Source organism: Amblyomma mixtum, chromosome 1, assembly GCF_055824585.1.
Source record: "Amblyomma mixtum isolate Tamu chromosome 1, ASM5582458v1, whole genome shotgun sequence".
NCBI lineage: Eukaryota > Metazoa > Arthropoda > Arachnida > Ixodida > Ixodidae > Amblyomma > Amblyomma mixtum.
The window spans coordinates 32,377,678-32,391,663 of record NC_143012.1 but is presented as its reverse complement, the minus strand read 5'-3'; the positions used below and the strand labels follow the sequence as shown (position 1 = coordinate 32,391,663).

General features: G+C 48.4%; 1 protein-coding gene across 1 annotated transcript in view; it reads left to right on the top strand.

Moving 5' to 3' along the window:
* Positions 1 to 11,954, top strand: part of LOC149365963 (uncharacterized) — a 103,020-nt gene extending 91,066 nt beyond the window's left edge. The window contains exons 9-12 of the mRNA XM_089549101.1: positions 1,435 to 1,588; positions 4,847 to 5,129; positions 9,748 to 9,930; positions 10,720 to 11,954. Coding sequence (XP_089405227.1) covers positions 1,435 to 1,588; positions 4,847 to 5,129; positions 9,748 to 9,930; positions 10,720 to 10,838 — 739 coding nt within the window. The 3' untranslated portion in view covers positions 10,839 to 11,954. The remainder of the gene's footprint in view (positions 1 to 1,434; positions 1,589 to 4,846; positions 5,130 to 9,747; positions 9,931 to 10,719) is intronic.
* Positions 11,955 to 13,986: the final 2,032 nt, after the last annotated feature.

Below are 13,986 nucleotides of genomic sequence, written 5' to 3'. Positions count from 1 at the left end.
TAAGTGACGCCAACCAAGTAAAATACCAAGTAAAATACAGGAAAAACACGACGTTTCGGGACCGGCTCGGCCCCTTCTTCACGGTGTGACTACGGGCGAGCGCAGCTTGGCTTTTTAAGCCCCTGTGTGGAGGACCTGCGGGTCAATGGCCGCAGCCCATGGACGTAGGATGAGGGGAGAGTCCCCAGGGAACGATTAACATTCTCTCGTGTTTGCTGTATGTGCCACGACTCGAGTAGAAGCCTCCTGCGTGGGTTAGCTTCCGTTTCCAATACAATGGTGCTGTCGAAGTCAATTGGGTGGTCACACCCTTCACAGTGTTCGGCCACGGCGCTGCGTTGACGATTCATGTGACGGACGTCCGCTTTGTGTTGGTTCATCCTTTCCGCGAAGTTCTTCGTTTCCCCTATGTACGACGCCGGGCAGACGGAACACGGAATTTTGTACACGACGCCCTGGGCCTTTTCTCTGGGCTGCCGGTTTTTTGGGCGGGGGAGAAGGCGACCGATAGTGCTGGTCGGTTTGTGCGTTGTCAGCACCCCTTCTTTTCCGAGAATGCGACCCAGCGTCTCGCTCACGCCTCTCACGTAGGGCCCCTACGTGAGAGGCGTGAGCGAGACGCTGGGTCGCATTCTCGGAAAAGAAGGGGTGCTGACAACGCACAAACCGACCAGCACTATCGGTCGCCTTCTCCCCCGCCCAAAAAACCGGCAGCCCAGAGAAAAGGCCCAGGGCGTCGTGTACAAAATTCCGTGTTCCGTCTGCCCGGCGTCGTACATAGGGGAAACGAAGAACTTCGCGGAAAGGATGAACCAACACAAAGCGGACGTCCGTCACATGAATCGTCAACGCAGCGTCGTGGCCGAACACTGTGAAGGGTGTGACCACCCAATTGACTTCGACAGCACCATTGTATTGGAAACGGAAGCTAACCCACGCAGGAGGCTTCTACTCGAGTCGTGGCACATACAGCAAACACGAGAGAATGTTAATCGTTCCCTGGGGACTCTCCCCTCATCCTACGTCCATGGGCTGCGGCCATTGACCCGCAGGTCCTCCACACAGGGGCTTAAAAAGCCAAGCTGCGCTCGCCCGTAGTCACACCGTGAAGAAGGGGCCGAGCCGGTCCCGAAACGTCGTGTTTTTCCTGTATTTTACTTGGTATTTTACTTGGTTGGCGTCACTTACCTTCTCCTAACATTAAATTTCCCAACCAGACAGACTTCTGTCGAATGTTTTCTTTTGCTCCTATTACTTACTGTTTTTCTTTTTGTGCTTTTTGTTCATAACAAAATGAATAGGTACAGCAGTGACAAACAAAGCAGTGTGAAAAAAAAACGTTAGCAATACATAATCCAAATAAGCAATCTATACGTCTGCGTGCATTAAGTGAACCCTTTCTATTTTTTTCCTGTTATCTCTCTTGAACCACAGGTGTCCCACTGACCGCACCATCATGGGCCCTCTGCACAAGGTGAACGATGACGGCAAAGTGCTTCACGCCCCATTCGACGCCTTCAAGTTCCCCACGTCCGAGATCGTGCAGTTCAAGGCACTCGTGACGCCATGCCTACCCACCTGCGAAGCGGTGAGTTGAGAAAGAACACAGGAAAACATTTCGTTACGGCGTGTCAATCAACTGAAAGCAAAGATAAGAACGCAAGAGTCACATTTAACTTTTGAATGGTTGTCTTTTTGCGTGACCTTTTTCTATAGTTGAAACGGAAGTCTATGACTGTAGGTGTCGGAAGCTACAAAATCGGCTCTGGACATCTGAAATACGATTCGGAGTATACAAAAACAATCGCGCTGTATTCGGTGGGCACAAGTTAGCCGCAGAAAAACAAACACTTAGACCATGAGCGAACGCATTAGTTCTTTGCCACGGTTTCCACTCGAACCGAACACCATGCCAGAGCTTCGATGGGGTTGCGTCTCGACTATCCTTTATTTCTCTGCGACGCATTGTGTTACCGTCCACCACAACGGTACGTGTTAACGATTTCACTTTGTCTACTTCCTTTAGAACATTTCATACGAACCCACTGGGTGCTTCAAGGCGGTCGCGAACAATAAAAATGGCCCCTGTCATGGGCGTGCCAGGAAGCCACTGGGTTTCTTTTATTACTGTTATTATTAACATTGTCTTCCGCTGTCAATCGCCTTCATTCTCTTGCAAATGGTTTGGCGGCCCTGACCTGAAGCGCGCAACGTACAAAGCGACAGCGGTCACGACGGCGGAACATTAGGACAGAACACATTGTTTCGCTCGACGATGCAGGGTCAAGTTCACCGCACAATGGAACCGCGCTGTGCTCGAAAGTTGACCATACCCTTTCAAAAGTAGGATACGGAGGGTTCCGCCGCGCGTAAGAAGGAAGAGGGGTACGCGGGTTCACCGCTAACGAACGAGGTCGCAAGGCCACATTGCGTATAGCATAAATCTACTTATATACACGCAGTGTCCTTCGCGGGTCGTCTCTTGTAGCAGCCGGCAGTGGTCGGTAAGAAGAAAAGAACGCAGCGTTGCGATCGTGTGTAGATGAGATCGCCCGATGCTACCAAGCGGAACGGGTCAGACGTACACCTCGGACAACGGACAGCTGTCCGGTCGCTCCGCCGCCGTTGGCGCTACAAGCGCTACGGGTCCGTGAGCTTGGACAGAGGACCTCCAGAAGCAGGAACGGTTCTGTTGTCCAGCGTTTTATTCGGTTTGCTGAAGCAGCTGTAGCGTGGTGGCGCCGAATATTAGCATAGCGCTGTGGGTCGAGGTCTTCTCATTGTGTACTTGTGGCGAGGCTCGTAAAAGTAACGAATTTTTCGACTGTAGTAATAAATCAGGAGGTAAATTTTGACTCTTACTACTTTGATCAGCTGTAGTAGCCGTAGTGACCTGTTTATAGATGACAGGAAATGATATTTCCTTTATACGTAAAACATACATTTTTTTTCGCAGGTTAAAAAGAAGCGCCTCAAATCGTTTCCGGGTTGCAAATGAAGGCAGTGGCTTGATACTGAGTTGTGACTATGACTTCCCAGGGACAGTTTGTCATTCGGATGTCAGGTGCCAGAACCATGCATGGCCCTCAAACTCTGGAATGCTTGAGAACGTGTTTTTGCAAGGTCTCGCCACTTCTGTTAAATAGTTTACGCTTTCCGATTGTTGCTTACGAGACTGTCGGTGTTCCCTCATCAAGCCTGCCTTTTAACCGCTGCATAAACGCAAGCTTATGTAACGATGGCACAGAAAAGCAGAGTGCTGACAAGTATAGCACTCTTTTTACCAACGATAGCGCAGCCGGGCGGGGATTTCAGATTACATTAGTAAACCTAATCATATTGAGTTAGGGTTTATGAGGTTCTCGTTTAATATGAACGATAAGGATTCACAGCTGTGTGCCAATGGGACTTTTACAGCAATGATAAATCTTGGTCTCTTTGATTTAGGCACTGAAGGCACTTGCGCGAAAATTCAAACGAGATAACGAGAATGTTCATATGAAATGGTTTGTGCGGCTTAATGTCCCGGATGTGCGGTCAGGCTAATCAGAGGCGCCACTTTGAACGTCTCCGGACTAATTTCGATCACCCGTGGTTCTTTACAGTGCGCTGACACATAGGCATTTTGCACTTCGTCGCTATCAAAATCCCGCTGCCATGCCAGGGTTCGATCCCGCGACCTCGGGATGAGCAGAGATAACGAGGTCAGAAATTCGACACCCAGGCTGTAATGAGGACCACGTAACAACAGCGACAGACTACATTAAAGAAAGCAAAGCTGTTTTAGAGCGAGAGCTGTACTCCTCAGGGTGCAACTTCCTATTTCGATGTGAATGAGACAATGACCTTCAGCGCCCGACAAGGTCAAACCGAAATTAACTGCGTGGTGGTATGATCCAAGCTATGGTAGTATGACCACGTGATCATATGCCTCTGACCCTTAGGTACCTTAACTTGACCTTGACATTTGGGGCACCACATCGGCAATGGCCTTCAGTGCCTCACAAGGTCAAAACGAAGTTAACTGCGTGGTGGTATCATCCAAGCTATGGTAGTATGACCACGTGTTCATGTGACTTTGACCATTGGGTACCTCAACTTGACCTTGACATTTGATTTGAGACAGTGGGCACCATATCGGCAATGACCTTCAGTGCCTCACAAGGTCAAAACGAAATTAACTGCGTGGTGGTATAGCCCAAGCTATGCTGGTATGACCACGCGATCATATGTCTATGACCATTGGGTACCTCACCTTGACCTTGGCATTTGATTTGAGATAGTGGGCACTACATCGGCAATGACATTCAGTGCCTCACAAGGTCAAAACGAAATTAACTGCGTGGTGGTATGGTCCAAGCTATGGTGGCATGACCACGCGATCATATGTCTATGACCATTGGGTACCTCACCTTGACCTTGGCATTTGATTTGAGATAGTGGGCACTACATCGGCAATGACATTCAGTGCCTCACAAGGTCAAAACGAAATTAACTGCGTGGTGGTATGGTCCAAGCTATGGTAGCATGACCACGCGATCATATGTCTATGACCGTTGGGTACCTGACCCTTGACATTTGATTTGAGACAGTGGAGACCATGCTTAACAGAGCTTTCACCCGTATAACTAGGTTCAAGCCACGTTGAACCCTAGCCATTTTTTACGTCTGTTGCAAGGCACCGGCAGTAATTGCTCCTCCTTCTATCGACCCCTACAGACAACGTGCGACCATCGTGTGTTACGTTTGGGGTACTAAAGATTTTATCGCGTTTAAACCCCCCAGCGAGTCTGTTCGGCACGCCTCATAAATTCCCTTCCGCCGGACTCCCTTCTGTCGTCCGCAGGCCCGCTGTTCGGAGAAAGGCCAAAGTCCGTACGGCCGGGAGGTGGACTCCTTCGGTCGTCGGCGTCGCCGATGGACCGAGGACGCCCTTCCTACGGTTGACGGGGTGTGGCGCCGCCGCTCTCGCCGTTCGTCCAACGCCGGCGCCGCCGATCAGGCTGACGAGGAGGACGACGAACTGGTGGTGGTGCAGACGATCCACATCACCGACAAGTTCGGCTTCGCCAGGTCCCAGCACAAGGACGGCGAGAACGGGCTGGACGGCTCGTCCAAGCAGGACACCAGTGAGTGGCTCCTTGCGCTGGCGGGAACGCAGGGTGCAAACTCCATCTCACTGCACCTTTCAGTCAGGTGGAAGCTACCAGCGCGAGGCTGCAGCTTTCAAAAGTATGCTGTGCAAAAGTAGACTTTTTTTTAAAAGCAAACTACACACTTCTGGAAGCCACCTCTCCAGGCTCCGAGCTTCCACTACACTGCAGGTATCAGTGAGATAGAGGGTATAATTCAACAGACACGTGTTCTTCAAGACTTTCATGGAGAGAAATTAAATAAGGAGTTAAATCTGCTCTGTTTAAAGCTGATGGGGTTGAGAAGTCTCCAACTTAACCGACTCTATGTTTGCATTATCGAGAAGTTGAAGACAAACTTCCGCCTTACGCCTAGACCAGATTGAGAGACTTTATTCAATGTACGACCAAAGGTCACACGGAGATATCAGTTGGTCACTTGTAAAAGGAGACGTTTTAAAACACCGTCACAGTAAGCAATGCAGTAACCATTGCCTGCCTTTCGTGAAGCCTTACGCTTGTAGAAGGTAAGCGTTCTTGTTCATCTTACCTTAGGCTGGGCGCGAAAGCACCACACCTTCTTCATGACTTTCACAACACGACAAATATTTAGTTAGCCAGTGAACGAGCGTCATGAACGCAAAAAGCATCATTCATGTTGCACTTGAAAGAAAGCCTCTCGAGTGTGCTTTGTAGATTCAGAAAAACGTTCATGGATCTGCCCGGTGCTGCTTAGTCATTCAGTGCTGCACTCTAAACACGAATACGACTATATGGGAGTAAAAAGAGGAGTTAGCTGCCCTCTAGCGCAGTTGCTTTTATAAAAAGAAATGCGCTAGAGAGGAGCTTTCTTTCTTTTTACTTCTTTCTGTTTATAGTTTAGTGATGCAACCATGACATTAACCCATAACTGGCTGTAGTGTTCAAAGCGTGTTTTTCAGCCGTAGTTAGTCTTCGTTCCTTTCCGATTTTGAAGAGAGTAGCCAGTGGGGAAGCTATTAAAGCTGCCTAGTTACTATCCGAGCTGCCACGATTCTGTACTCTTCTTTTCCTGAGGACGACAAGAGTGAAAAGCAAAACTAAGAGCAGGAGGAGATCATCAAGTTCGCTGCTTTGTTTTATAGCCCAATCACCGTCCAGTAATTAAGCTTTTTTTTTCCTTCTGTTCTTATACGGCCTGGCAGGAATGAGGGGGAAAAAAAGCAGCCGTATGGATAGCGTGCACGTTGCAGTCTCGCGCCTTTGAGCCCCTCCTAGGAGCCCATCTCTCGAGGAGCTACAGCGAAGCTGCTGCTCCTGCCTGCCGCTGCTGGTCAGCTGATTGATGGACGCGCAGCTTTCATTACGGGCTCCCAAAACTTGGCAAATTGCTTCCTCGAGAAGGGCTGACCTCGTGCGCGCTTGGCGGAAAATGGAGCGCTGCTTCTTTCCCGCGCCCGCCGGATAGCCATTAGACGCGCCAGTTCACCCAGCTTCTCAAGGAAAAGCCGTACACCGTCTTGCCGCGTCCGTGCAGTGTTGAAGAAGCTACCGCTGGTCTCAGCCGCTTCAAGCATATAAATTAGCGTTAAAGAAGGGTACGGATAGAAGAAAAAATGACAGGACATAGGTTAGGACAGGACGTCGACCTTCCTCCTGACAGTGACCTTTCTTTTGCTCCAGTGAACTGGGACCTACCATCTAGGCCAACAAGACTTTCTTCAGCGAGTCGCTGGTTCAATTCGTAGAGTTATTCGCTCGTATTACCGCTTTATGATTGGTTGGTCGCTTGGCTATTGTGCCTGCCCTTCATGAGCCGACCGGGACGTACAGCTAACACTGATATGAAAGGCGACAGTCTGTGCACAAGAACGAATTCTGTCATTACTTCTACACTGAAGTCGAACATATGTCCTGGGCATTAAGCGTCCAGTGTAAAACGCTTAAGATTAAAGGGAAATGTATACTTTTCAGTCATACTTACGGATTAATCACTGGTTGAATGCGGATGATGTGTTCCCTTTTATAATGGAGACACCTGTGCAAGCAGCTTTGTGAATTCGGGCACCTATCTGCTGTTTCTAGCTCCCCAGCATGTACAATACTGCACCGTTTTAGCGCAGTCGTGCGTAGTAGTTCGTCCATTCGCGCCGGGATCGTTTTCGTCGAGTGCGGAAACGCGGTGGTCCTGCCGCCTGCGCCACCGCCGTGGCGCAGGCGCCAGGATCGCCGCTGGCTGCGTGAAAAATTTACGACGCGCATAAATTTCCATGACTCGTCTCCGGACAGAACCCAAAGCGCTCTGCGAGCCATCTCCTCCCTTTGTTTCTGTTTCGTTTATCTTTATTCCTTTCTTTCTATCCCACGTTTAAGTTCGATCGAGTTATCGTGCGCTTCTCGCCGAATCCACTCTTCAGCCTCCCGGTTTTAATGCCGCCGCTTCGATCAATCTTGGTTCGATTCTGGTCAGCCTCTAAAGTTTTGAACTTTTTTTTTGCTCGTCCCGGTAAATTTGCAAATGCGCGGCGCCGCCTTGACGGGTATGCCGAACTGCTGCGCAAACTTTAAGCCACGCCGTCTGAGGGCAAAGTGAAAGGCAACCACTTTGGCGAAGACCACACAAGTTGAAGCGTGATCGAAGCGCCGTATGTATAAATGCCTCCGGAGTGCAGAAAACGCACGTTTGCGTAGCTCACCGGACTTTGCAAAGAAATAACCCAAGCTCAACGCTCTCCCTGCTCACACGTACACGCCTTTCGTTGTGGGTCGACACGATAACCGTAGATGCCACTTCCTGAACGCTATGTGCCTATGAAGGCGCACAGCAACTACTTTAAAAGGAGACAGATTAGAGTACCTTAATGGGCAATGAAAGCTCCTCTAAACTGCGCGAAGAGGCTAGATTTGCGTGCGCCCCCTAGTGCCTAAGGATACAACTGCCAACGTGGTGAAACTAGCTATGAGATGCGCAAGGTTCTACGTAAGTTGCAACCATATGTAACCATTAAGGTGCGCGACATTTTCAATACACGGGCGTTATTTTTCGTTCATCGGAATGTGCTGTACGTGGGCTGCGGCTGGCTAGCCTCTGTACGAAAGTGCTGGCTGTTGGCAACAAACAAATGAAAGAAAGGGAGCAGACATCATTTCCTACCACGGAACCAAACCCACAACCTGCACATCAATAGAGCACCCCCCCCCCCCCTCCACCTCCCCTACCCACCATGTACCAAGGGAGCTCCATCACGAGCCAAGCGCTACCTTTGGCGCGCGGCGCTCCCCACTTGCATCTATGGCATGCGGTCAGTCTAGTCGAATTGACCGACCAACCCTTTGAGGCCTCACACTGGGTCTCGCATACCGCGCCCCCGTCGTCGTGGGCTCGGTCGTGACGGGTACGGGGCCTTCGGCACCGCTTCATCTCTCGGACGCCGGAGCATCTGCATACAGATTGCCTTTTCGAGGAAGAGGGGCGGAGAGGGTAGGCTGGGGTGATATGCACGCCGTACACGACCTGTGTGTGTAGCTGTGCAGAGCGCTCAACCTCTCGCCACCTTAGCTTTTGCTTTTATTTTTGCTGCCGCTTCGACGCTGGTTTAAGTCTTTCCTTTTTGCTTTTCATTTTGTGCCTTCTATACTCTCAATCTTCAAGTCCATCTCGTACCCCTTCGTGCACTGCTCTGGGCGGTCAGTTATTGTTCCGAGTCGCTCGTGCTCGAACGCTGGCCGATGCAGTCTTTCCTGGTCAAGAGCGCTGGATTCTTTTTCCTTTGTTTTGTGGTGTTCTTGAAGTGACGATAAAGGCGTTCCGAGTTCGCACTGCTTAGCGAGTAGCAACTGTTACCTTGCATGGTACGTACAGTTATGCATGCGCAAGTGGCCGCAATAACCGGCGCATAAAAACACCTCCAAAAGGCTGCAGGCTTACAGATATTATTGCACGTCTAAGTACAGTATAGGTACTGGTAAAGCTGTCTTCATCCACTTGTAACTAGGACTACAAACACTAGCTTAAGATTTCAGTCAAACTGTATTTTCTCATCGATACTGCTTACGTAGTCAAACACGGCCATCCAAAACACGGCCCCCGTCTTTTACGCCGAATCAAGGTATATGTCTCATGACTCGCAGATATATACAGGTTTATTCACCTCAGGTGTCAGTGATAAATTTACCGAATTAACAGAGCAGTGGAGGCCTCTACCAGGAGCGGCGGCAGACGCATGTGCTGACGTTTTTATTCGCTCCTGTGTATCAGTCTTAGAGTCTGTTTTCACTCCCGCCGGTCCTGTTCGCTGTATTGTCTATTTACCAAAAACTAAAATGGTTAACCAAAAAACGAAATGTAGTCCAAATCGAAATCGAACGGGACGGAAAATTCCTTCGATCCATGGGGAGTTTGAATTAAAGGGAGCGCTCATGATATTGACAGAACCAACGTCCGTTTTTGTGAACCAACAGTTCGAATTATTCAGTGTTGTGGTTAAGGCGGGTGCTTCTATAACTCTTTATACCAACTGGACCGAAGAGTTGGTTCGAATTCACCGTAACTTCGAATTAAGCGAGTTCCAATCAGCACGCGTCCACTTACCGTCTTGCCTGTCACTGATATAATACGCCGTCCCTGTGTTCGCAGTGATGATGTCCACGGACGGCTCCGGATGCATCAACGTGGTCGGCCTCATCGTGGCGTGCTCGATGTTCCTCATGGCTCAGGTCGTCCTTCTACTCGTATGGGGCTGCGTCTGGCAGCGTCGACGCCGCAACAAGCTCGACGAATGCAACACGCCCAGCATCGACATACTTTACTCCTCCTCCAGTAAGATCTACTAACGACGTTGTGAACCGAGACTAGAGGAAGCTGTGCTTCGAAACACCCTAGTGGCTCAAGACAATGAGTGTGTGTGGTGGTGTGTGTGTCGGTGTGCCTCAGCGTAAAGACGCCCGCTGCTTTCTCCAGCATTAGAGAGGCTCTTGTAAAGCCATAAGTGCAGGCAATGATCAGGGGAACATTGACAAGCTGGCAGGTGGAGCCTAAAAGTAAAGAAAGCAGTTAAGACACTCAGCCTGATTTCTTTCACCGCACTTGGCTTCTAGGAACTTGAAGCGCTCGAACTAACTAGTCGTAACATGTGTTAAAAAGTCTACTTTCAGGAGCCATATTTCGACAGCGAAGCAGGGCGAGAGTAACAAAGGACACGTACAATATGGATGGCGCTCTGATTTCTTCCGAAGTTAGACAAGTTATAATACGTTGCCCTCTCTCTTATGTGTTCCGTGTTGTTTTCGACTTGGTGCGCTTTAAGCGTTGTTTCTACTAAGCACCTTTAACTCAAGCCTAAATACTCTTTCTTCGTGTTCTTAGTCAATAGGCGGTTCTGGAATAAACTTTCTAAGAAATCTTTGTTGAGTCTTTAAAAAATACGCTCTGTAATTTGACATTCACGAGCATCGCCGCATCAAAAACCTATTACGCGACTATATACAAAATGAACTCCCTCTAGTAATCAAGTTCTGCCAGAGGAACTATCTGTATCAGTTAGGTTGGTTTTCATCTTAACTAAATGGGTGAATCAGCAAACAATGAGCCCTTCTCTCGCATACGCAGGAGAAAGCAGCGTGCGGTATGTCAGGGACAGTTCCAGCAGTCATCACGGGACAAGCAGTGCAGCGGCATTCAACTCGATTTTCAACGGACCGTGCCGACACCTGCCGTCCCGACGCTGAGAGGGCCGCAAGATCTCTGTGCGCGAACAAGGCCCACTTGGTGCGGGCGAAAGCGCCCTCTTTCGACCACCACCACCGACTAGCTCAACACTGCCAATGCTTGACCCCAACGAGTTCGATGCGCATCGAGACGCCTCGAATCGACACGACGGATACAGAGTCTGCGCAGTGAGCGATGCGCACGTGTGCACGACCGACGTCGTCATCCCTGAAGTCAGCTAAAAGACTGTGCGACTGGTGCTGGGTGCGATGTCGTCGATACGTGCATTGCTAACGCCGTGCGTCAGAACTTTGTGCGCCCCCGTGTGTGTCGTTTAAGAAACTGCTGCTTTTCCCCCTTCCCACATTGTGGAACGTTCACATTCTGTGCTGGAACATTGCCAAGGTGAACGCCGACAATGTCTGATGACGCCACTCCATTGGCCTCACTGTGCTGGACGTTCTATACATGCGTTTAATGTGAACTTTTCTTTGGACTTACTGTGAAGTGAACGTCGCGGTATATCGTGCGCCTCGAAGTGCTCTTGAAGAGTGTGGCGCTTCAGCGGACTTAGTATAGTATAGAAGATTGGAGCCAGAGTAACACGGAAATCGACTCCCGGTGTGGAAAAATCTAGTATTAGGTGCTGGGTTCTCCATATATTTGCGCTAGAGGACCTAAAAGCCACTCATGCGCTTGAGGTCTCCCTCAGCTTCTATGCTGTTGACGTTAGCGGACAAGACGTTCACATCGAGTTTAACCTCAAGAAGCTGCATGGGATATTTATGTTGGTCGGTTCACGTGCTCTATTAAGCTTTATTTTATTTTTTTTTTCTGTGGCAGCTTAGTTTACTATCGTTCGCGCTTATCCCAATAACAGAGTTAAAAGGCAGCTATGTTTCGTGAGTGAAGATTTTGTGTAGCCTACTTCAGAAGACTTCTGAAATGCCGGTGTCTGAGATTTAGAAGTCAGCATCTCAACTTCTTTAACCGGCACAGGTGATGTCGTCTTTCTAATGCGATAGCATTAAAAGCCCCTTTGGACCAAAAACGTCGTCGGTCATAAAATTCACCCATTGGCTGGAGAGAAGTGACGTCAGCAGACTCGAAGTGACGTCCTTTCCGGTGAAAGCATCAGCAGCTTCTAATCTTATCGCATTGCCAATACATATAGTAATTAGGTGCCCCCGTGAATTTTTTGTTGTTGTGGCACCTTCCAGTGTCAGCAGCAGATCTTTAGTTTTACTCATAATACCCTAAGTTCATAGCTGCCCACGTTATTAAAACGATTATTCCGTTTTTACCTTTCGTGAGCATCACCGCTGCATTATCGTGTTGGGCAAGAGATTAAAAGCAGGTGTGAATGTTTACGCAATCGCCAAACTAATGTAATTGTTTCTTTTTTTTTAGTTTGCAAAGTGAAATCACGTTTTCTTTGAGTTTCTCACGCCTCACGAACATGTGCACGATTCGTTTTACTTACATAGAACCCGCGCACTGCGTTTGCTCAGTTCTTTTCTAGCGCCTGCGCAGGTAAGAATATTTTCTCTGAAGTTAAAGTGTAAAATGAAGTTCATTCGAATTCGATGACAGCAAAATTTTCAAAATATAGATTTTAGTTAGGTCTCAGAATTTAAGCCACAATTTAGGGCGTATAGATTTCAAGTAATTATCATTTGCAGCCAAACACAACCTCTTACCACAGAGTCCAGTCAATATCAGGGTTCCTGACGTGGTTGATCCTTCAGAGGTAAATGAGCACGCCATATTGTGTTCGTCTAAAATCGACAATATTCAATAGAATGCTCCATCAAACTTGTGTGCATGCGTTGTCATGGCACTTAGCTGACGCCTCTTCCGTGGAAAGACTTGAAAGCCCCTTGCCTAATGCTACTCAGCTGGTGCTAACCGGATATTTGAATGATGCAATTGTCACAAAAAGCTGTACCGTCTGCGGCTGTATGCAAAAAGCGCAGCGTAGCGCAGATCGGTTCTCGATGTACGTCATTCGCTGTAACATCAATTCTCAAAACGATCAAGGTACCACATGCCGGCGTTAATAGCCGATTGGAGTCGTAGATATGTTCCCCTTAGGCACTTGCAAACTCATTCTCATGACAGAGTGTTTTTCACAAGCTACTTAACGTGGGACATGACTTCGATGGCAGATTATGAAGATTTCAAAGAAGACAGATCTATATTTCAGGTGCCAGCAGTAATACAAAAAAAAAATACATCCTCATGAAATAGTTATTTCCTTGTGTTGCGGCAAGAACCATGTCCAAGAGAAATTTAGTAAATCACAAGTTCTGCTGCCCGATACAGAAGTATTTGTTAATATCGGGAGACTTCGCCTGTCATGCTTTTCGTCCACGTTAGCTTTCGAGACAACTGCTTATACTATTTATATCACCACCGCATAAATTCGATATTAGCCACGTTACCTGCAGCTACGGCGAAAAGTGTAAAATGCACTTATCTAACACCCTTGGTGAACTAGCTGCATTTCGCGCATTACGCAAGTGGCTTTTAACTCATTTCCTATGCCTTTTTACTTTTGCACCACTGGCGCAGACTGGATCTGCGCGAATTTTTGCAGTCTTTACAAAGGCATGCAAGAAAGGTTTAGGTATTTCCTCGTTTGTGTTGTATTTGCTTGATGCGTGTATGTGTAGCGTAAGCAATGCAAGAATATTTTGTCCGTGTCTCGCTGGACCGTGTAAACATGAAACTTTTATGCATGTGTAGAAGTACTTTTTAGGTTTTTAGATTGTTTGTCGCAGTCGCAGCTTCTCCGTAGTTTTCATTTTCATAACACCTGTGAAGAAGAATGCTGGTGGGCTGGGAAGACAGAGAACTCACTGTGTTTCATTTTTAGGACATTTCTATCAGCGCATGTATTGTATTGATGCGCTAGGCGTAAACCCTTGGCGAAACATTGGGGCGTCGTTTTGCTGAGGCTGACGCCGAACTGTAATGCGAGTATCATTTGCTTGATGTAGCCCTGGAGAGAGGGCAGCACTTTACTCCTACATAGCTTTTAAGCCCCACGAGGTGTACGTGGCTGGCGCCAGATGCCGCCACTGTAGTGCACCTGCGGTAAACTGTACGCTCCAAAACAAAGATCAAGTCAAAGACTGCGATGTATGGCCAGCCATAAGCTGGTAA